The 24,595-nt window shown below is 36.8% G+C and overlaps 1 protein-coding gene across 4 annotated transcripts in view; it reads left to right on the forward strand.

Annotated features, from left to right (window-relative positions):
* The window catches only part of DPH6 (diphthamine biosynthesis 6), a 196,786-nt gene that overhangs the window by 133,810 nt on the left and 38,381 nt on the right, over positions 1-24,595 (forward strand). For 3 of the 4 annotated variants that reach the window (XM_051621258.1, XM_051621261.1, XM_051621263.1), the window contains one exon: positions 2,131-2,373. The exons of the other annotated variant lie outside the window; for it this stretch is intronic. In XM_051621258.1, coding sequence (XP_051477218.1) covers positions 2,131-2,373 — 243 coding nt within the window. The remainder of the gene's footprint in view (positions 1-2,130; positions 2,374-24,595) is intronic. 4 annotated transcript variants of the gene reach the window in all.

Raw genomic sequence — 24,595 nt, forward strand, 5'->3', positions numbered from 1 at the left:
GTCCTGTGATAGTTCACACACGAGCTCTTCCTTCAGTGACTGTGAAGGTCTGTGTTCATCAACTTGAATTTTTGTTCCCACAGCTTGAGGCCCAACAGTGCTGGTAAAGACAGAGGTGAAGAAAGTGCTGAGAACCTCTGCCTTTCCAGTGTTGTTGTTGACTAGTTCACTTTTCCTGTTTAACAGTGGGCCAATATTCTCCTTCTATTTCTGCTTGTTTAAGTATCTGAAGAATCCTTTTTTTTTTTTTTTTTTTTTTGCTTTTCTAATTGCATCACCGCGTGCCTTGGTAATGTCCTTGTAATTCTCAATGGATATTATTCCACTTTTCCATCATGGTACCCTTCTCTTCTGGTTTTGAGCAGAGCCAGAAGCTTGCAGTAAAGCCAAGGGGGTCTCTCACTCCACTTCATTCCCTTGCCTGGTTAATTTACTGAAGACATGACAAATATATACTTACACTTTCTTATTTTTATTTATATAAAACAAAGTATTCATTAAGATTTAGAAGTTAAAAAAAATAGCACTGAACCAAGGATAGCGTGCATCATCACTCAAAAAAAGAAGGTAAGAATATATTTAGCCATATTGCAGTCAACATGGTTTTCCCAAGGGGAAGGCATGTTTAACCAACCTTATAGCCTTCTATGAGGAAGCAACTAGGTGGATAGATGACGGTAGGGTGATAGATGTGGTTTATCTTGATTTCAGTAAAGCATTTGACACTGTTTCCCACAGCATCCTCGTAGATAAACTGAGGAAGTGTGCTCTTGATGGTCAGGTGGTGGGGTCGACCATGAACTGGTTGAAAGGAAGAAGTCAGAGAGTTTTGGGCAATGGGGCAGAATCTGGTTACAGGTCTGTGACTACTGGAGTCCCTCAGGGGCCAGTACTGGGACCAGTACTATTCAGTATTTTCATCAACGACCTGGATGAGGGAATGGAGTGTGCCCTCAGCAAGTTTGCTGATGACACTAAAATGGGAGGAGTGGCTGACACACCAGAAGGCTGTGCTGCCATTCAGCGAGACCTAGACAGAAGAGTTGGGCAGGGAGAAACCTGATGAAATTCAACAAGGGCAAGTGTAGAGTCTAGCATCTGGGGAAGAACAACCCCATGTACCAGTACAAGTTGGGGGCTGACCTGCTGGAGAGCAGTGTAGGAGAAAGGGACCCGGGAGTCCTGGTGGACAGGAGGATGACCATGAGCCAGCAATGTGCCCTTGAAGCCAAGAAGGCCAATGGCATCCTGGGGTGTATTAGAAAGGGTTAGTAGGTCAAAGGAGGTTCTCCTCCCCCTCTATTCTGCCTTGGTGAGGCCCCATCTGTAATCCTGTGTCCAGTTCTGGGCCCCTCAGTTCAAGAAGGACAGGAAACTGCTTGAAAGAGTCCAGCGCAGAGCCACAAAGATGATGAAGGGAGTGGAATATCTCCCTTATGAGGCAAGGCTGAGGGAGCTGGGTCTCTTTAGCTTGGAGAAAAGGAGACTGAGGGGTGACCTCATCAATGTTTACAAATATGTAAAGGGCGAGTGTCAGGAGGACAGAGCCAGGCTTTTTTCAGTGATGTCCAGTGATAGGACAAGGAGCAATGGGTGCAAACTGGAACATAGGAGGTTCCACGTAAACATCAGAAAAAGCTTCTTTACTGTGAGAGTGACAGAGCACTGGAACAGGCTGCCCAGAGAGGTTGTGGAGTCTCCTTCTCTGGAGACATTCAAAACCCGCCTGGATGCGTTCCTGTGTGATGTGGTCTAGGTGATCCTGCTCTGGCAGGGGGTTTGGACTAGATGATCTTTCGAGGTCCCTTCCAACCCCTAAGATTCTGTGATTCTGTGATTGGGACATCAGTGTGATCCAGCAGCTGTCACAGTCAGTAACATCAGATATTATTTTTTTGACACAACATACCTGTATTAACTGTTAGGTTAAATTTTATTGCAGTGCTGTGTTTTTATATTGCAGTTAAATCCCTATCAAAAAGTATCTTTAAACTGTCATGTTTCCTCCATTTGTGGCAAGTGATGGCAAAGGACAGTACCATTGGAAGAAACTCCCTGGAAAAAAAAAGTTCTTCCATTGTCTTCCATATACTCCTAGAATCTTGCTTACTTTTTTTCACTTTCCTCTAGGTTGGAGATGTGCTCTACTGTGCTGGACAGATTGCTCTAGTACCTTGTACGATGCAGCTTGTTAGTGGTGGCATACAGACTGAAGCCATAGTTTCCATCCGACATGTTGAGCGAGTTCTTCAAGCTATGAGCCAGAAGACTGTGCTCCACCACGTCATCACAGCCAGCTGCTATGTAACTGACAGGAAGCACATTCCTATTGCTCGCTCTGTATGGCAGAAGAAATTACAGGAATGTAAAAAGGTAGCTGGGTTATCCATTTTCTTCTTTCTGGGTTGTCTTTTTTGTTCTAAGTATTGTACTGTCTTTCTCAGAACGTTTCAGAGGGGTTCAAGCAAAGCTGATATAATAAGGTTTGATTGAGCTGCTGTGTTCTGGCTCATAAGTGGTTGTGCACAATTGAGAAAGAAAATTGCTTAATAGAAAGTTATATTCATCACTAACTTGGTCTTAATTCCCCAAAGCAACATGTTAAAGAACTCTTTTAGAGCAGTCAATTCCTCCGACAAAAAAGTGAATAATACCTTATCTGAATTACCTCTGTCCATACATTTTTACATAATAGGAATTGGACATTCTACTTCAACTTTTTGTGAGTGGTTATGTTGAGCATTTTTTCCCCACTTTTTCTTACAACCAATATTGTCATGACAACTGAGTTTAGCAGCCTTTACTGCTCATTAGTGCTTATTGTTCACCTGAACTTTTAAGACCAGATCAGGACATGCTTGAATATTGATTAACCATAGATTATCTCTAACAGTATATTTTGCATAGTGATTTGCAACAATGCCATAATAATCTAAATTATTTATGTGACATTTTTCTTAAACAGCCACAGAACACCCTGCAAGCAATAAAAAAAAATGGCCACAAATCTTGTAAATAAAACATAACTTCCACAAATGATTAAAAAAGTAACCACATAATTGCATATAATTTAATATAACATAATTATTATGGTTTCTCAGGGAAATACATGGCTGGGAAACACTGCATATGTTAATACTGCCATAAAGTAAGGGAAAATACACCTCAAAATTTACTTGTATTTGCCTTCACTTTCAGTCTTGGTCCTAGATACTTGTCCTATACCTTACTTAGAAGCTTACACATTCAACTTTGATTTATTAATAAAGGACCCTCTTAAATAGTGTTTATTACTCCACCAAGGCCAAGTGTGTTGAATCTGAATGAAACTGAGATTTTTTTAATTCAATCCAGTTTTTTGCTATGTGATTGTGACATATACCATGACCATAATGCCTACATGCTTTCTTATTTGTAATAGATAGGATTTAAGGACAAACTGGTGGTGTTTGCCAGTTTAAAACTTTTCCTTTTCCCAGCTAGAAACTTTTAGGTCTTCTGTAGTTATTACACATACTAGCCACTTTTTATCAAGTCTTTTATTTCTTTCACATACTGAGATGACTAGGCAGTAATTTCTTAGCTACCTGAAAAATATTGATGAGTTTTCTTGCTTTAGGGATATTCCAAGACTGTTTGGGATATCCCCAGATATTCTGTCCCATGTCAGTTTTGAATTGTTCAAGCTATAGCTTAAAAATTGATTGCTGCCTACACATACGTCTATGAAGAGTTAGCCACCTAATAGTTTTCAGAAATGTTTAAGAAAAAAAACACCCTAGAGGAGCATTAAGCAATCCTAGAGGACGTTCATCAGTCTTATGCTGTACTTATCAGGTCGTATTAATTAATGATAGTATCAGAAAGAGCAAAAAAACATTAGCAGGTGAAGTAATGTGTGCCAGAACATGATCAAAAAATGCTTTGGAAAGAATTAAAATATCATTAGGAATGAGATGTTAGTAGTAGCCAGATATTTCAAATTCCCTATAAATTTCTCAATGTCAATAGGAGGTTCAGATAGAGGAACTGAATTTTTCCTCGGGTTCTGCATACTTTTTTGATTAGTAAGGGTTTGTATACACAGCAAAGCAGAGATAAAGATGTGTCAAACAGTTCTGTTACAAGGAACCAGAGGTAGGAATTGTCCGGCCCTGAAAATACAGTTGTCCTGTTAATAGAAATAGATTTTGTATTGAAGGACAAGCACTTGCCAGCATGGTATTAGAATTTTTCCTTTCCTGTCAGAGTAAGGAAAATACTCAATTAAGTTTCACATTTGGAAGAACTCTGTAAAATTACCGATAAACTGTACAACAGTTGTACTTTTCCCTCAGTTATTTCATAGAATAGGTGAAAACAGGAAATGTAGCTTTTACGTCTCTCGAAAAGTTTTCTTTGGAGCTGACCGTTGGATGCTCTGTGATGCTGCCTTTGTGTCTGGAAGCCAGATACAGTAGCTTTACTTTGAAGGCATCTGTATTTAGGAGTCTAAGTAGCACATCCCATACTTGTGTGGTTTTGTTTATTTTTTGGTATCCCATAACTACTGCAAGCAGTTCTGAATCATGACATTACATGAAATAATGGTCTAGTTTCTGCTATTAAACTAATTCAGCCAAACCAAAAGTATTTTGTTATTCTTGAACTGTATTTCAAGCAGTGGCCAAAGGCCTGAATCAATAGCAACCTACAGATTACTTAACAAGAGCAAATGGTTTCTCAATTGAAATTGTTCAGTTTCTGTTATCCATGGAAAAAGGAGTTTGTTTCTGCGAACAAAATAATGCAGCTCAGAACTCATTTCCTGTAAATTAGGCATTATAAACCATAGAACTAATTATGTTTTGAAGATGGATTTTAGACTCTACTTTTGTTTGTTGAATGTTCATTATTTCATAACAAAACAACGGTATATTAAGATTGAGGTATTTGAGTTTAACACAGTGGCTAAATCATATGCATCATACCGTCCAAAAGTTTTTTTTCAGAGCACCAAAAACTTTTAAAATCCTTCTTGATGTCCTGAAATATCGCATACATAAATAATATTATTCAAAAACCCCAGCTGAATATTTCTACATATCTGATGTCAGTAGTTTTTAAAGCACAAAAGGGATTGTACAAATTGTTTATAAATTTGACCTAACAGAACATAATATAAAGAGAAGTGTGAGAATTGTTCTCTGAATGTGTTTATGTAACACAAAAGGTTTACTTCTAAGAGCAGGATGTGGTCACAGAGTTGATCAAAGCTTCCTTTGAGATAAGGTTGCAAGGTAAGACACACTTACCTAGACCTTAGAGGAGTTCTTGGTGTATTATGGACAATGACAACTGTCTTGTAGGAACTTGTAGGAATTATGAAGAGAAAGATAAATTAAGTATGTTTCAGATTTACCCAGATGTTTCACTGATAATCAGAGGAGTTGCTCTAGTGAGCATCAAGGATGACAGGGAACTGTAAGAGAGGGAGAAAATAGTAACAGTAAGCAGGCTGGTCCCCCTAGCAACCTCTGACTTGTTTCAGTCAAGCAGCCTCTGGCCTCTTCCTTATTCCAGCATCATTCCTTGCTTCCAACACAGTCCTTTCCTCTGCTGTCATCCTGATTTCCCTTATTCCAGATGGCAGCTCAGTGTCTATGCTCCTAGCACCATTCCCTGCAGCCCCACCCCTTCAGTATAATCTCGAGCATTGCCGCTCTCTGCTCCAGTTATCCACAGCCATCAAGGGTTGTGTTTCCAAAATCAGAATTCAGCCCCCATCCCTCTTTCTTGTTCCTTCCTATGTCCATTTGAACTGCAGTTTAATTGGAAAAGCCATTCAGGGTGACAGAGGATTAATCTGGTGGAGGGATGGAAGGTTGTAGTAGAAAGGAAAAATCACAGGGAGGGAAGGATAAGAAAGCAGCCCCGAGGTCTCACTCAGAAAAAAACCAACATTCAACCACTGGGCTAATGAAAAGATCTCTGGATAAATATTTTGAATGTATAGAAGAGAGATTTCCTTTGTTAAAACTAAAAGGGTATTTATTATGGGAACTGAGATCTAGACTGAGCGAGCCAAGGTAAGCATTTAAGTGCTGTGGATTGATAAGGCTACATTGTTGTTAAGTAGTGGTTGTCGGAGAAATTAAAATATAATTAAGGGAAGTAGCAGTTAAAATCAAAAGAAAAAACAAGCTGCAGTTATAGAAATTAAATTTTACTTGAGGGAAGCAGTAATTAAAAACAAAACTAAAAACAGAGGCTGCAAAAATGGCATAAAGACAATTATGCAAACAATTAATCAAAGCCAAAACCTAGGAAGAATAATTTGGCTTAACAAATACAAGTGCCAGCCATCAGCGGCTTCCGCTTACTCCTTCCACAGTTTCTTTGTGATTCCCAGGCACACTTTGGGACATTGTGACACTCTTTGAGGAGGCAGATTTAGGGAACCTCTCAAACATAGCTAGTTGGAAATAGTAACAATTGTGTGGGAGAATAGTTTCTGCCTAATCCAGTAGTTTGCATTTATAGTTTTGGGTCTTTATTTTCTTTGTTTGGTGTGGTTTTTGTTGTTTCTGAAGTACCAAAAAAAAAAAAAAAAAAAAAAAAAAAAAGCAGCTTATAACATTGCTAAAACTTTCTGGAAGAAGAACTGACAGTTTTCCAATTAAGTCTCATCTTGTGTTTTTCTTTACTTCACATCCTTTAATGACAGTGTCATGTAATATGATGATTTTATAAGCGGTTTTGCTAACTCATTCAGCAGAGTAATCAATAGAAAAAAATAAGCCAGATGGGTTGTAGTCCATTTGTATTGGGTGGGACAGATGGCATTATTGATAGATGGAAATATTCCAAATAATTATTGTATAATGATATAACAGTGACTGTGCCTGCAAAATTGTATTAATTTTACTTTGTATCCACGCTTTGTTCAGTACTAATTGAGCTGTACTATTTAGACAGTACTCCCACTTGGGCTTTTCATGCAGAACAACCCCTGTAGTACTTTGTTACAGTATTTCAAGTGGTGGATTGTACTTCTGTCTGTATGACAGACTCCATTAGGCTAATTGAGATGGGCAAGATCATGATTACTTTTATTTTTCTACCTCTGAATGCCTGCTTTTTGCTTTCGTTATTCTCCAATATAAAGAAGAAACATGCTGTACTGTCTCAAGCTTTCAGGCATTCCAGCTTGTTTAACTGCTGTGTTTTATTCTTTTTACACCTTGCTAATCCCCGGCAGGATTTGGTATAGGTGGGCCAGTAAGATAGATATATATAGATATATATATATATTGATAAACCATGTAATAGATACTGGTTTGGGCTGTTGCTTCTCAAAGTATATTCCATGACAAAGTATTATTAACTAATTTATTTATTTCTGTGAGTTAAGGACACATTAACTTACAGAAAAACCTGAAGACCATTTGCTGCTTTTGAAAAACAATTCTTGATAAACATAACTGAATGATAAAAACAAGTTTCAGTTCTTACTTTGATTTGATGGCACATGCAAATCTCTAAAGCAGATTTTGCAAAACGTTCTTGAATGTTATCTCTGTTATTGAAAGAAAAATGTATAAGGACATACTTCAGTACATTTCATACACAGTGTTTCATTACCAACACAAAGTTTAGGAGTGCCTGTGTTTGTAAGTGAACCCAAAGTGTTAGTCAAGGAAGATTTTGAAAAGCTGAATGAAACAGTGAAACTATGTATTTTATTAAGAGTAGAAGAGATGGTTGCATAGAGGGATAATATTTAATGTAACTGCAAGATGCATTGATAATCCTATTAGCTTATATCTTTTCCCTTAAAAATTCATTTTATATATCCTATTTTTTTCTCCCAATGATACTGTTCTAGATAATTCCACTCTGAGTTATTCTGTTAGGCAACTCCCACTGTATTTTCCATCTTCAGTAATGAAAAATCTACCTGATTAAATACTTCCTATGGCATGAAAATGTGTCTTTTGGCTTTTATCACACAGCTTGCATTTGGACATTAGTTGTCTAGTCCTCTCCCTCCAGTAAATTCCTGAGCAAATGTACTAAAAGTTTAAAAGTTCTCCAGCCCACCTTCTGACAGAAGGTTTAATTTTTTTTTTTCTTTATTTTTTTTTATTGTAAGCATTTGGGATGAGTGGCTGTGATCCCATGATTGTTTCAAATCCAGCAGAGTTGCTACAGTTGACTTTCATTCTGTCAGGAATGCCAGTCAGATTGTTGACAATGTGTGTCTTAATAGCTTGTGGTGCAGAAGTGATGGAAAAAAAAGATTTGCAGTGTTTTATCCGATATATATTGTGAATGGGTTTCTTGCTTATTTCAGCACTTGGATAACTTGGTGCCAACTTTAAGTGTCTAAATTTAAACCTTTTGGGCCAGATTTACAAACTATTTAGATGTCAAAAGATGTAAATGAGACTGCACTAGGGTTTTCAAGAAATATCTAAGTGCATTCATCTAGGGGCACTGGGCCCATTCTAAGGGGCCCCTGCATCACATCTTCCACATTCTTAAATGCCAGTGGTATTAGCCTATGTCTTTGTGCTTTGCCTACCAAGCAGTGTGGAAGGTCCACATTATAAACAAGCTAACTCCTGAACTAGAAGCTTTCTAGCTACTTGCATTGGTTTTCCGGAGCAATTATTATGTTTTCATGGCAGTCATTTAGAATGGCATCATGCATCTGTAACACAGCAGCCTGTTACATTGTTCAGATATGCCTGTAGCATTTGAAGTACACAAACTGTCATGAATTTAACTAAAAGTCATGCATTCTCTGACATTTCTTCCTACGTAGAACAGTAGTAGCTTATACTCAGATAGTGGTAGTCAAAGGTTTTTCATGCTGCAGAGAACTGGACAGGGATTTAAGATGCCTTTTACCTATGGAGAAAATTAACATAAAACTTAAAAGGAATATAAAAAAAATAAACAACAGACTTCTGTGAGAAGGTGTGCTAAGGGGCAAAGTAATTTGGCAGAAGATAAAGCCCCTTGTGTTCCAGCTTTTCCTCAGATATCAGAGGGGCTGGGAGCAGCTGGGCTTAGATTCTGATTGATGCCCAGTTTGGCATTAATAGTGTGGTCACGCCCAGTACCTCTGTTGGACTGTCACAATTCCAGATGCACGAATGCTGCACTGTCTATAAAGGTATAAATGATAGGTTAGAAACCTGCTACATTTACCTTGCAGTAAAATCTTGCACAGGTTAATTAATATAATCAGTTATATTACGAGCAGAAAACTAAGTATTTTCAAAAAACATTGCCACAAGCCCAGTTCCTGTGCCTTTAAAAAAATTAATAAGAAAAAAAACATGTTTCTGTTTTCTTTTTTTTTTTTTGTCTCATCAGGTTTACAACATCTATTTTGCTACTAGGTGCTATTTTGAATGTTCCACAGTTTGATATATTAAACCAGGCTTCTTTTATTGCCCATGTTAAGAACACACAGTGCATTCAAATAGCACAGTGGTAGTGAGTCTTTCATCTTGAACTTAGTGTATTTCATTTCCCCTGTGTTTGGATTAAACAAATCTTTTGTATTCATTTGAAGCTACCGTAATGAGAATATTTAACACAGGTCAAATGCAGATAGTGGAACTCTAGAGGTCCTTGAAGATATTCTGCCTTTTGACACTGGGCCACAGTGGGAGGTGAAAGGCTTGCCACTTTCACATTTGTTTAAAAAGAAGATTATTGTAATCTGTTTGTAACATTAATGGTTTCTTAATGTTTAAAACAGATAAAGTCAACAAAAAGAACAATGAAGCAATCTACATGAATTTAACTAAAGCCATTATTAGAAATCAAATATATACATAAAAATAATGATTGCATTATGTTCAAAGCAATATACATGAGTTTAACTTGTAGAATGGAAACATAAAATATGAACAATAGAAAATAAGAAAGGAGATAATTTCTTGTGTGAATCCTCAGCTGCTATAAGTCAGCATAATTCTCTGATTTCCATGAATTGATTTACACTAGCTTATTTGCCATTTACAGGTAATATATAAATGCATTTGAACATTGTTTTTCAGTTAGACACAGTGAAGAAATGCATGTCAGGTTATTCAGGGTTGTAAACACCCTGGTTCATCCAACCTGAGTGATTTTCCCCTGCAGTAGTTCCCGTGTAAGAATTTTTCTGAGTGATCCTTCATCTCTTTTGCTCAAAATATTAATTCTGTTTTGAGCCTGTCACTTTTGTGCTAAGCAAGTGGACATACATGCATCCACTGTTAGTGTAGGCCAGAACCTCTGGTCCAAAGTCTTCTGTGTGATGACTGTGAAAGCCATTAATAGGATTTCAACCCTGAGACTGATACCTGTTATTGGTCCCTCTTTATAGAGGGAGAATGCCATTTTGGTTGAAAAGTGATCAAGGTCCTGTTTTCTTTCAGGAAACTTCCCTATTAAACTGTAGTCCTAATTACACGTAGCACATTTTAAATCCCCACAACGAAGGACGGAATTTAAGGAAAATCATCAGCTTCAGAGGTTTTTTGTTCTTCTTTAGATGAGTTAATCCTGCTGATCAGGAGTGAAAGAGACAGATTACCACCACAACCTACATACATAGTTTTATGAACAATTGGTCCTTCCTAAAACCAGGCAGCAGGTTAATCTCTTTCAGACACCATAGATGTTCCTTCCAAGTCAGTTCTTCCAACAAGTAGCTTGATGTTAAGCACTAAATAGCTATTCTAGGTCTTGGTCTTTTCCAGGGTGGATATTTTAACATGTTTCATCAGTGTGAGCTCAATAAGAATCAGAAGACTCAGATTTCAGAAACTAGTTACATGTCTGTACTGACAGTCCTCCCCTTAAATCTATGTTCAATATCCTCTGCGTCATGGTTATGCAGGACCTGGAAAAACATTCCTCTTGATGGAAGAAACTCAGGTATTGCCAGGTGTGCTGGGTCTGTCTGGCATGGAGTTAACTTTCTTCTTAGAAGCCCTGATGGTGCTGTGTTTCAGATTTCTGACTAGAACAGTGTTGGTAACAGGCTGATGTTGTACAGTTTAAGGCTTTCTGTTTTTCCCACTCAGCACCCTCAGTGAGTAGACTTGGAATGGGCAAGAGGGATATCCCATGCCAAATAACATCATCCTCAGCAATATAAACTGGGGAGTTTTGTCTTCCAAGGAGGCTATTCCCCAGAGGCTGACTGGACATGGGTCTGCTGGTGGGAGGTGGTAAATAATTGTCTTATCATCACAAGTTTTATTCTCTTTGCTTATTAAACTGTCTTCACGTTGACCCAAGAGTTCTCTCATTTTTGCTCTCCTTGTTGTCTCTCCCATCCTTTCGTAGTCCAGGGGCCAGAGAGTGGCTGTGTGGATGCTTAGCTGCTGGCTGGGGTCACCACAAATAACTTCGACAAATTACCATTGAAGAGAAACTCCACAATTAACTATCAAAAATCATACTTGGCCTTCTCTCTCATCAAGCTTCAGTCAAAACTAGAACTCAAAATATCATAGTTTCCTTTTGAAACTGTACAAGAATCTTGCCTCTACTCAGAGACAGTCATGATCTCATACCACAAAAAACTTGAAAGACCACCAACAAAAAAAACCTCGGGAAATATCTTCTTTCTTCCAGTAGAAGTACTTCTTTACTAATGATCCAAGGATCCTACTAAATTTCAGTAGCTGATCATCCTTATCTGTCATTCTGTATGGTGATCATAATAACAGTTTCATTTCTTCTTCCTCCTCCTCTTCTCTGAAGGGTTTCACATGGGCTTTGAAATTAGTAATATATCTTCAGTTTCATTACTCCTAAAAGTCAAAGTAAATGAATAATTATTTATCCTTCCCTGTACTCCACTTCCAAAGAAGTACTTAAGACAGCATGAAAGTGAGCTATAATAATTTTGAAACCCCTTTACATTTTTGCATAGCAAAAATGAACAGTGCCACCCAGTCAATACCCAGTAGCATGCATGCCAACTCAGCAGTGAATAATCACTTTTGGTTTCCTCTCTATTTATTGAGCTTCATGGATGAAAAGTAAAAATGCTTACAGCTGATCTGATACATGTTTTTAGTTCTTGTCAGTCCTTTAGTTGTAATACAATTAAGATGGCTAGTAACACTTGAAATATAATTTTGATTTTCTTTTGGGCATTATTCAGTGTTAATATATGTCTTTATGCATCTTGCTTATAAGCACCTTTGTGGAAACACCCTGGCCAACTGCTGTAACTGGCAAGGTAGTTACTTCTTCATATATCACAATAAAGACACGAATGAATCTAAAAGAAGAAAATCTGTTAACTGATGAAAATGCTAATTGTTAATAATTTCTAATTAAGTTAGTATTTTGAGGAAAGTTTTGTCATGATTTGTCAAATGAATGTTTGTGTGGAGTTGTAGATATCTGTTCAGCAATGTATAGTCTCATAGTCTCTGTGCATGTTTTGGAAAATTACATGAGGAAGATACATAGGTGTAGAGATTTTTGTCTTTCCCTCCCTCCTCATATACACATATATGGATCTAGTTAGATATCCATTACATACCTATCCCTGGATATATATTTGTATTTTTTCCTCATGTAGGAACTTTTTAATAAGCATATATATTAGTACATGTCACTTAAAGGCCGTTTGTTGAAAACTTTCTATTCTAATCTTCTGTACATGGACTCACCTGTCTTCAGGAACTAAGAGTTAAGATCCTATTATTTACTTAATATCTGAGAGACGTATCTTCATCGTCAGGAGAACAAGTTTGCTTTCTGTATGTCTCATTCCAATGACTGCTGAGAACAGTTACATGTTTAGCTCAAACTTGGCTTACAATTTTTAGGTTATTGTGAAATTCCTCTCAAGAGTGGATGTAGTGAGTCTGGCTGGAGTACAGTTAATTTTCTTTACAGCAGCTCCTGCAGTGCTGTGTTTTGGATTTGTGATTAAGACCATGTTAGCAGACCGGTGTTGGCTGCTGCTAATGAGCACCTGCACAGAATCAAGGCTTTCTCTTTTTACAACTTTGCTCACACCCAGGATGCAGAGTGAGGTTCAGCAACAGGCTGTGAAGGGAAGCAGCTGAGACAGCTGACCCAAATGGACCAAAGAGGTATTATGTGCCAAATAAATTCATGCTGGACTATGAACATGGGAGCAGGAGTGAGTTTTTTCTAAAGTAACCATTGCTCAGAGACTGGGCATCAATCTGCTAGTACGAAGGTTGCAAGTGATTGCCTTTACTTTTCCTCTTTCCTTTTGTTATTAAACTATCTTTATGTCCACCCCTGATTTTTTCTCGCTTTTGCCCTCCTGAGTCCTTCCCCCATCCTGCTGTGGGGCATGTGAGTGAGCGACTCAGGGAGTTACCTACCAGCTGGGGGCAACCCACCACGGTGGGCTTTAAGAAACTGACTGAATGTCATCACCTGATTTTGATTTCTCTAATATTGATCTAAGGGAAAACCTGTCCTGCATTTCCAAACTGCATGTAGTTCATTATTGACCAACAAGAACAGTTTGACTTAAAAGAAGGGACATGTACAGTACGAACAGACCTGTTATATTCCATTTAATTGATCTTACTTTGCAGTCATACCATGTTAAAAAATCAAAGTAACTGACTACACTGCTGAAAAAAAACACATTTACCCCAAAAACACTCATATACTTAAAATGAGGGAATGTAAATATGTGTCTTTTCCACTGAAAATCTTTGCTAAAAAGTGACACATTTAAATTAATTTTTCATTGCACATCTGTATTTCAAATTATGATTAAAGGCAGCTATCTTAATGCAGGAGACCCTGCAATTAATAAAAGCTTGATAGCACCACTGGAATTTTCAAATTGTTTTCCTTCTGCCTCCAGCAGCATCACAATTTCCTTCATTGTATACTCAAAAATTTAATTCCAGGTTTAACAACAGTAGCTAATGGTGCTGTATGTGTACAGGTCAACAGGTGATCATAGTTAGAGTATGTGAGGTAGAAGCAGACATTTGTTTGAAAATTAATTCCAGAATTCAAGGTCAAAGTTCAGAAAGAAAGCAGACTTTCTGAGAAGATGTCTTTGCAATCAGTATCTGAATTCTAAATTTTAAATCATAAAATCAGTTATCTTTAATGCCAACAAAGTAGGTTTTGACCATTAACTTTTCTCGTTTTCTGTCCCATTTGGGTACACACTCTCAAATGATTTTGAAGTAGAATCTTTCCATCTTGAACATCTTTAATTCAGTTTAACTCACTTTTCAAAGTGCTTATTTTTGACAGTACACATGAATAAAACCCTTAGAGTGACAGTCTGTGATCACGTTTCATGTAGCAGACTTCATTTGCTTTCAGTTTGTATTGCTCTCAATTTATGACTTTGTTCCTTAAATAGTTATCTTTTTTCCACATTGTAACTGAAATATTGAATGATGTATTTTTGAGAGATATTTCAAGGAATCTTAACTTTAGTCATTAACTGGTTATCTCTTGGCTCAGGAACCTTTAGTTTGTTGAGAGAAAGTTAATATTTTTAAAGCAAATAAAACAGCTTTTCAATATGTAATTATTTTCTTAACAATTTTACATTTTCATGCCCTTTTGAGCATCTACCTTGCAGTGCTTGAATTTGCATTTAGCTCTGCAGGAACTGCTTTAAGTATTATTATTACGAAGGAAGAAATAAAAATCAAAGTGAATTTTTGTACAATAACAAGGAATAGAAGGTACAATTGTAGTACCAGCAGCATGCATTATTCTATAGAGCTAAATCACAGCTTGACAGAAAGTCCCTGCTGTGGAGGAAATGTAGGGGACCTGGCAGAATTTTGCTGCATCTGCCCCCTACTGCTAATAAGCTTTAACCTGTTTCATTTTTATTATGCTTAATGTTTAGATATTTTGCTTCCAAAATTATATCTGTAACTATGAGAACACATAAAAGGGAGCACGACAGGTAGGGCTGTTTAAAAATTTAAAACTATCAGCAAGGGATATTGGAGGCCATGAGTGACATGGTTGCCTTCTCAGTGTGGGTTTTAAGAGTTCAGGCACTGCAGAGCTGGTAGAAAGACTGAGTGTAAGCAGTGGGTAAAACAGTTTTCAGAGCTTGAGTAGCTTGTACAGCCAGAAGGCACCATTAGATCATTTAGTCTGAACTGTATGTCACAGACCATTGCATTTCACCCACAAATTCCTATCCTGAACCTTGTGAGTATACTTAAATGAAAATATATCAAACCTCAAGAGTTTAAAACACATTATGCCACGAGAACCAAGAAGCTGAGCTTCCCATGAGATACAAATGGTGTTTATCAAGTTGGCAAGTACACATGGTAGTACTACTTCTGCAGAATAAGCCAAACAAACCAAAGGCTTGTATCCACTTAACGAAAGTAAAAATCCCTTCTTGGCCCTTTTGACTTAGGGGAAAAAAACAGGTATTCATATTTTGTCAGAGTAGTTGCTTACTGAAATGTTCTACTAAAGCCATGAAGAATTCCTTCAGAAAACAAAACCAAAACAAAAACACAACAAAGAAAAAAAAAACCACACCTAAAACACCACCCCCCAAAAAATAAACAAAAACAAAAACAAACAAACAAACAAAAACACCAAAACAAAAAAAAAAAGACTAGAAACAACCAGAATAAACAAAAGTTAGATTTGATCTGTCTTATGTATCAGGGGGAATAAGTAAGGGCCTAGTAAAAGGGAAAAATCTCCTTCAAGCAGTCATTTCCATTTTTAAAGCTAATATTAATTGTCTAATTTTGAATTTCAGGCATTATGCCCCTTTGACAGCCATGCTAGTAGTTCTGCACTTCTCGGATTCTCAGTCCAGACACATTCATTGCAGCTCTTTCAACATGCTTTCCTCTGAATAATCAGTGCTGTAGCTGAGGTTTATTAACCATCTAAAAATGGGGAGGAAATGGTATTATATATTTTCCATTTGATATTATCACATGCTTCCCATAACTGATTATCCAACATTTTAAGATCTTTCTTTTCCTCTGATGGTAGCATAATAGTCACATACAATTATGAAATGTATTTTGAAAAGATTGAAATGTATAAAATCCAGTTGGTAGTTGAAAACTCTGAATCCATTGGGCTATTAAGGCTGTGCTTTCAGATAATGGGATAGAACAAGATTGTTATGCTTACCTGATAAATCAAGCAAAAATGAAAATCTCAGTCTTAAATGGGAGATTCTTCTCCATTACTGTGCATGCAGAAGTGTGTGACTTTCTTTCAGCAGGCCAGTTTGCATTTTCTATTTTTATTTCAATTTATTCTAACAAGTAATTATTTGAGCTTGCTTTTCAAGAAAACTTCAAGGTTGGTAAGTTCAGAAAGCAGAGGTGTTAGCCTAGTTATTACAGACTCTGCGTACAGTCTTTAGGCTTTCAATTGTGTGTTTGTTTTAGAGACTCTCTCAAAGCTTTGTCTTTGTGGAAATGTGATCCTAATTGCTCTGGTTTTGATCGTGTCACAGAGCTTCTCAGTTTCCAAAATGAAAGGATGAACATACAGAGATCCAGCAACAAAAGAGAGAAACAAAATTATTAAGCAGATTATATCCTTATGTACTAAATAGAATCAAAAGAAAGCTTGTAAGGTTATGTCTTTAATTTCAGCTGAGCCCTTCTGTCTATCACACCTAAGTGACAAAAAATTATACCAATTCTTACCTCTGTGGACAATCACAGTAAAAGAATAGCAAGTTGCTAAATTATTCTGTTTGAGTAATATAAGCTATAGATCATGTATAATTATTGATCTGGTTTTCTGTGAACTCTTTCAATTTTCATGCGTTTCCATACTTGCTTATCTTTTTTATATAATGTTTACATTCACTTACAGAGGCCACTTCTCGTGGAAGTTTTTATTCTGCAAAGGCTTAAGCATATCCTTTATGCACCAAAAAGCTGTCTCAACTTATAAAATCAAATTTATACTAGATTTATTGCAGGATTTGGGCCCTAAGAGTGATGTTAGTTAATTTTTGTGGTAGTCACTTCTGACATACTTGGTTGAGTACCATAAAATTTTAATCCATTCCCTTGACGAGCCAGCAATATATTGTATAGATTTCAGATTTCCTATACTTTAACTAATATAACTTGAGGTATGCTCATTTTACTCACCTGTAAAATGCCCCTCTGGGAGAAGTTAAGCTATTGTGCTTGACATGTTATTTGCTGACCATTTTGTATCTAAAAATTAATTTTGCATCACTACCATAGCTACATGCAGAATTTTCCAGAATTATTACAAAGAAAATTTAATTTGGATTTTTTTTTCCCAAATGCCAGCGTGAGGAATTGTAATCATCAAAATAAGAGATTGCATTAGTTTGAAGTCCATTTTAATTGTAAAAACTGATTAAAAGTACCGTTAAGAATAGTACTGCCTGTAAATGTTATACCCATATTTGTTCCCCTGTATCTTCTTTCTTTTGTATATGTTTCTGATATTTAAGTATAAAAACTGCACAGAAAATAAATTATTCTGCAAATTGTGCTATCAGATGCTGCTGACACAAAAAATGAAGAACACCTTGTTTTCTCAAAATTTTCCCTGAGTCAGTAACACCAAGTACAGGCTCAGTTTTACAGTTAACATTGAACAAAATAGTTCCTACAGGACACAATGGTAACCGAACTACCATCACCTTTGCCCAACACATTGTGGAGCAGAGGAAGAAGCACTAAACGGTAGACTTTCTTATTTTTGTAAGCTTATTAAAAGAATATCTCTAGCAGTGTTATTGTTCTAAAACACTGTAGTATTCATCTTTTCATTCAGACATGTTATACCAGGAATGCATGTGGCCTATTTATTAGACAAACTAGGATGTTGATAAGGATTACTTCTATCCTACTTTCTTCAGGAACTAACATCCTTATTCTTATGTAGTTTTCCTAGTGGAATCTTTATTTTTTCAAGTCATAAAGCTATTGTTGTGAGAGACTCTGCCAAATCTTAAACTGGATCTCAGGAGTTTGATGCACTCTGTGTAATGCAGGCAGTGTAAAAGAAATTTTAAATGTATTATTTAAAGGCACATTAATCTTGCCGCTCTAATGGTGTAATAATGCATACCATAGAAGGTTTTCATACTCAGCTTCTAAAAGTAACATCACAGTATCTTTCTTTTTGTTCTCCAAGTCAATTCTTTGTAAAGATAGCAATTATGCATTCATCTCTGTCTCTTATAGCCTAATTCCATATTCAGCTATGAGGTAAGCAGACCTTAGTCCTTGCTCACACAACAAAAGGAATATTTCTCATTTGGAACAAGCAGAGGAGAGTAAAAATAAACAAATTTTTATAATAAATGTTCATGGCTGAAATGTGTACCTTTTTCAGTTATATTAAGTAAAATAGTTAAATGCTTATGCAATGGATTAACTGTAGGTTTTTGCTATTCTCATTATTCCTGTGTTTTCACTGGAATTTTAATAGGTCTGCATTTGATTATTTTTTTTTTAATGAAAAACACACTACTAGGGAATTTCTTTTTTTAGGTTAGAACTTTTCAAACAACACTGTAAGTGAGTTGGTTAGTTTGTTGTTGTTTTTTTTTCATATAACTGTCCTCATTACATTGGATTCAGGTTTGCTTTATAGCAGTATTGAGAATACATTAGACATTCATTAGTGGGAGAGTGTGCTGGAGCTCTCCTGATTCTGCACAATGAAAATCTAGTGAATGTTTGCTAAGAATTAAGTAATACAAAATGCAAGGGCTTGTAATACTAGGAACCAATGTGAAAACTTCTTGTACCTGAGCAAAGCTCAGGAAAGCATTATGCACACAGCAGTTTGGATAGCAGTTTAATGTAGAGATACAGATTAATTGCAAGTTTAAAAAACCTCTGTTGTTAACATGCCTTCTCGTGATACGAAAGGGCTTGTATTTCTCTATTGTAGCATGTTCATGGAAGTGCTGGTTAAGGAATGTTTCCACCAAGCTCCCTTTTCAGCTTCAGCCTATGCATGGATAGAAAGTATAGGAAGAATTAGATGTCATTTGATAATTGTAGTACTGTGGTCTTCAGTAAGTTCTCAGACAAGCCCTTCAACCCCTTCTGTTTCCAGCCAATCATTCCTATACTTTTGTAGATTTGAGTTAAGCATTCATTGCAGAACCTCATTAGAGGGTTTAAACACTGTCTGGGTGGCTTCACTGTAATAAGGCTTAAGATCCCCATTCCTGTGGCTGGTGCCTAAGGCAGACAAACCTCCTGCTTCACACTATCTGGGTTTGCCTGTTGTGTTTGGTTATCTGTGCTGTCTCCATCAGTACAAGTAGGGACTGAGCATATGAAGAAACACTTGAAAGCTGCTATCTGCATTCTTCTGCTTAACTCAGTGTTCACCATTCATCTATAAAATCAGCCTGATGTATCACAGATGCATGGAAAACTCCCTTAGAGTTACAGAAATACCGGAAAGGACTAGTTGTTGGAAGAGACGAGTTGTGAAAATTCAGCCAGTCCAGTCAAGAAAGCCCAGTTTTTTCCTTCACCAAACACACCACTACTATCAGCATATACATAAATTCTTATGTAAGAATATAAGAATAGTCACAATTGTGTAGGCTCTGCTACAGACTCCAAACAGTAGCCCTAAGCAGATGGGAATAGTAAAAACAGAAAAAGCTTATATCAACTGTAATGTTCCCCCAAACTCATACTATTTAAATTCATCTCTAAATAATTGAATTAATGTTAATAGTTATATGAATAATTAATTATTTATAAATTATTAACTAATGTATAAATTAAGAATTAACTAAGAATTTTAATGTCTCTTTTGTAATCCCCACTGTGTTCTGAATACTTGTTCAGGCTCCTTTTGAATTCCTGTAAAATTCTTACAACCACAGCATCCTCTGCCAAGGAACTGCAGGTGTCACCCACCATCGTTCTTTTTGAAGCCATGCTCATACTAATATCATTTGATGATCCGTAGTTCTTGTACAGAAAGACAAGTGTGCAAAATCAATTTTTATCCCTGTCTGACTTTCTCATGTCATGTATGCTTTTGTAAACCTCTGTCATATTCTCCTTAAGAAGGCTGGACAATGTTTCCAGTCAGACCCTGCAGATCATCCTTGCTGTCCTGAACAAATTCTGGGCCTAACACATCCTTTTTCAGTTGGGATATCCAGAGTTGTCTACCCTACTCAAGGTTTGGGTGAACTTGGATTTTCTATGGTGGCATGTCAGCCACTTTGTTCTCTATTCCTTTCCCAAGAATTCATACTGTTTTACTTGCTTTCTCAACTGCTCTCAACCACTGTGAGTAGAGAATGATTCTGTTAGCAGAGGGAAGATACCATTAATCATGTTTTGAGGACAGTCTAATATGAGATTCAGTTAGAGCTAAATCACTTGTCATATCAAATCATCCAAAGTTTTGGGTTCTGCCATTTCGTACCATGGTAGAATCAGAATACTGTTCTAGTGTGACAATTTGAGACAATCTGAGGCAATTCAGTTTGCATCCTTCCCTGAAAGAAGACGTTGTTACAGGGTCATCTGTTTTCAGAGGCTGTCTTCTGCACAGTGAAAGGATGTTACCTGGCTTCCTTTTCCCTCCCTCTTTAAATCAGATAATGTAAAAATGTAGCATGGAATTAGCATCCATCTCCATATTATCCCAGCAGTCAGACAATAAACCTTTAATATCTGCTAATTTTCCCCTATGACATTTGAACTTCTAGTGCAAAGCCACCTTGCAGTATTTGTGCTTAGAAAGAGTTAAATCCTGTGGAAAAGCTAACAAGTGGAAATAGGAATCTTCAACAGCCAGATCCTCTCCTCTGAACACAAAATCATTTGTATACTGATAGCTAGAAAACGTGTTTAAGAGCAAATACCTTTAGATGACAGCCACACCTGCAGCCTAATGAAATTTATAAAAATTTGTAAAATTTGCATACTTTAAGAAATCATTGTGTTCAACAGTATTTACCCCAACTTTCTTGTCTCTCAATAATGAGAATTTTTGCAGTTCCCAAGAATTATTTCAAGAATTACAATCCAATATTTATGCTCTTCTGCTTTAGTTATTTTTATTTTTTTTTCCCCCAAGACTCTAAAGTTGTAGAAGAACAAGGCCAAAACCTGTGCTTGGTAATAGAACATTTTGCAACAGCATCCTTGGGCAAGAATCCTAAAAACAGTCTGTCTGCCAGAAGTGCTAAATCTCATTGAGGAGAGTGAAGAATTAATCTTAAAAAGCGACTTAGTCAGAAAATAATTCTTCATTTTCACTCTAATAATTACTTACATTGTTCCAGCATCATATGAATAGAATTTCTTAGCGAGCCTTATATATTCATCCTCATTTACTAGGCAGACTACCATAGCGATATTTAGCTGTTGAAGACAGTTGTAGATTTCTGAAAGGTAACTCATAAATGCAGCATCCATGTACAACACAAATGTAAAAAAATTCTTGCAAATAAGTCAGGATAAGTCATTGTTAGAAGTATTTCTGTAAGATTCTGTATCAGCTGTTGAAAGACTATTTGTACCCAGTTGCTTCATCACTTGTGCTTTGTGCAAACTCTAAAGTTAAAGTTTATGAGTACTGTGGTACTGTGCAGGTGCACCATGAATAATCATTTACAAAAAATTATTCTAATTTATTAAATTTGGAAATATACTTTCTTCTGGCCCTAATTTTCATGTAGTTTTTCAGATTCTAAATGGCAACTGAAGGCAAGCAGAAATAGCAAGTAATTGATTTAACAACCTAAGACAAGTACGGGGAAGTAGAGAAGTTTGTCTCTTAGTGCTTGATGTGACCTGAGAGAGCTTCTTTAGACATTTTTTTTCTAAACAGTACCACAGCACCTTGGGCCAGCAAAGTGGCCTTTAAGCCTCAATGAGCATGACTTTTTTTTCTCAGTGCAAAGCTCCAGCATTTCATCTTTTCAATCTGTTTTACAGCACTCAGAGTGGAATTATATTGACAGGGTTAGAATTCATCTCCTAGAGGAGAATACTGTGCTCCTCCTGTTAAGTGCTAATATAACATTTATGTGTTGGTGCCTTAATAACAGCCCTGGCTAGCCTAATGAAAATACTGAAAGCAAACAGTACTCGGTGAGATTTTATTATGACTGAAGTGACTGCAATTTGAGACAAATTATCCCTATTTTTGTTCCCATATCAAAACCAGAAACGCTAAAGCAATTGCTACATGTTTGGTTTAGAATTAGACTCCACTATTGTTAATGTAGAAGTGCATTTTTCATACAAACAGCTCACAAGGGTCAAGCGTCAAAGATATTCTGTGCAAAATGCTTGTCAATAACTCTGTAAGTGAATGTTGAAATAAAGTGCCAGTAACCTGTCATTATTTCTTCCTCTCAAAGTTGAGAGCAACTAGATGAACTGGATGAAAATTGAGCTTGTGAATTGAAGGTACTGAGTTGTATGGTCCTATCGACTTCAGGCAAAATGACAGGTTTGCCTTGTTATTATTTTCCCTTTCAGAGGTCAGGCAATGGACAATATTGCCAGTATATACTGCCCTGTAAGCAAATTGGTTTTTTTAAAAAAATATATCTGTGTACAGAAAGAAGATGGTGTAAGTAACTAATATTAAAAATGCCTAATATATTGTCTCGCCATAAAAATGGAGGAAAAAAATCAGGGAAAAAAAAATATCCGCTGGCCAGAATAAGCATTTCAAGTGTTCCGCTATTTGAGCAGTTATTCAGGAAAAAAGATGTGTTCAGAGACCTGATAAGTTAATGTAAATGCATACTTTTTGAGAGTATATATTTCTTAAAATGGAATTGCTTTCCATAAATAGACCTTATTTTATATGTAATAGGAGCATGAGTATACAAGTATCTAAAGGGTGGGTGCAAGGAAGATGGAGACAGGCTCTTCTCAGTAGTTCCCAGTGTCAGAATGAGGGGCAACAGGTACGAGTTTGAACATAGGAAGTTCTATTTAAAAGAGGAAAAACTTCTTTACAGTGAGGATGACGGAGCATTGGAATAGGCTACCCAGGAAGGTTGTGCAGTCTACATCTCTGGAGATATTCAAAACCTGCCTGAATGCAGTCCTGTGTCATGTGCTCTAGGTTATCCTACTTCAGTGGGAGAGTTGAACTAGGTGATCTCTAGAGGTCCCTCCCAACTCTAGTGGTTCTGTGATTCTGTGAGTATATGCATTTAAGTATAAGGTAACAGCAAACCTAGATGTATATACTGATTTTGGCTGGGATGGAAGTAACTTTCTTCATAGCAACCTATGGGGTGCCATGGTTTGAATTTGTGACCAAAAAAGTGTTGATAATGCACCAGGATTTTTGGTTATTGCTGAGCAGTGCTTACACAGGCTCAAGGCCTTCTCCTGTTGTCACATTGCCCTGCCAGCAAGTTGGCAGGGGATGCACAAGAAGATGGGAGGGTACACATCTGGGACATCTGTCCTTAACTAACCAAAGGGACATTCCATACCATGTAATAGTATATTCAGCCATAAAAACTACAGGGAAGGGTCTTAGGATGGATAGCCATTGCTCACAGTCTTGCTAGGTATCAGTCAGCAGGTGGGAAGCTGTCGAGTAATAGCTTTTGCATCACTTGCTTTGTCTTTCTCCTTTCTTCTTCCTTTGGTCTTCACTTAATAAGCCATCTTTATATTGATCCACAAGTTTTCTCACCTGTGCCATCAGGGAGGGGAGGAATAAGGAAGCAGCTGTGTGGTGCTTAGCTGCTGGATGGAATCAACCCACCAAGTGTATTTTTCCTAGTTTAAAGCTCTAAGGTTGTTTTTGTTTGTATTCACATGAAAAAGGATTGCATATATAGCAGCGATACAGGGACAAGATAATTATTTTATTAACTTAGCTTAGGTTTGTTAAGATTCAAAGGCAATGCTATTTAATGCACATAGGTACAATTGATGCGGGTTGAAATTACTACAAATTCACAATTTTCCCCTCTTTCTCATGGAAGAGTGTTTCAGTGTTTTGAAACGTTTTCACTTCCTCTACCTGTTAACATGCTAACATGCTACAGTGCAATTTATGCTAAATTTCTACAAAGAAGTAAGCGGAAGGCCTGTCCCACAATCAGAGGAAAAGGAACTCCATTATTCAGTTATCTTAGCAAGTTAGCTAACTTGATGTGCTGGTTGATGTGAAAATAATTTAAATATACTTTCTAAATGAGCTCTGCTTTTAAGAAAAAACGTGGGTTTTTTTATCCTAAGAGGGTTTGTGCAAGATCATTCTGCTGTTCCAAATTATCTGTATCTTTGACGTATCTGAACTATATCCATAGTACTTTAAAAATAAATCTTATGTGCCTTACTAACTCATTTCTGTAGCTTCAGTAAGTCCTACCATTTCTGGTAAGAAACATTTTTTTATTGCAAAATGAGTTCAAAATACATTATGATCAGCACTTTTTAAAATGGTACAGTCATAGTAGTAGTTTGAGATTGCGAAAATGAGCAATCTCAATGAAATAATTGTATTGCACATGCTTTTTTGAACATATCGCCTGAATATGAGCAACATTCATTTCTACCAGCTCTGTAATATGCACAATATCTTGTTT

The sequence above is a fragment of the Apus apus genome, chromosome 5, assembly GCF_020740795.1.
Source record: "Apus apus isolate bApuApu2 chromosome 5, bApuApu2.pri.cur, whole genome shotgun sequence".
Taxonomy (NCBI): domain Eukaryota; kingdom Metazoa; phylum Chordata; class Aves; order Apodiformes; family Apodidae; genus Apus; species Apus apus.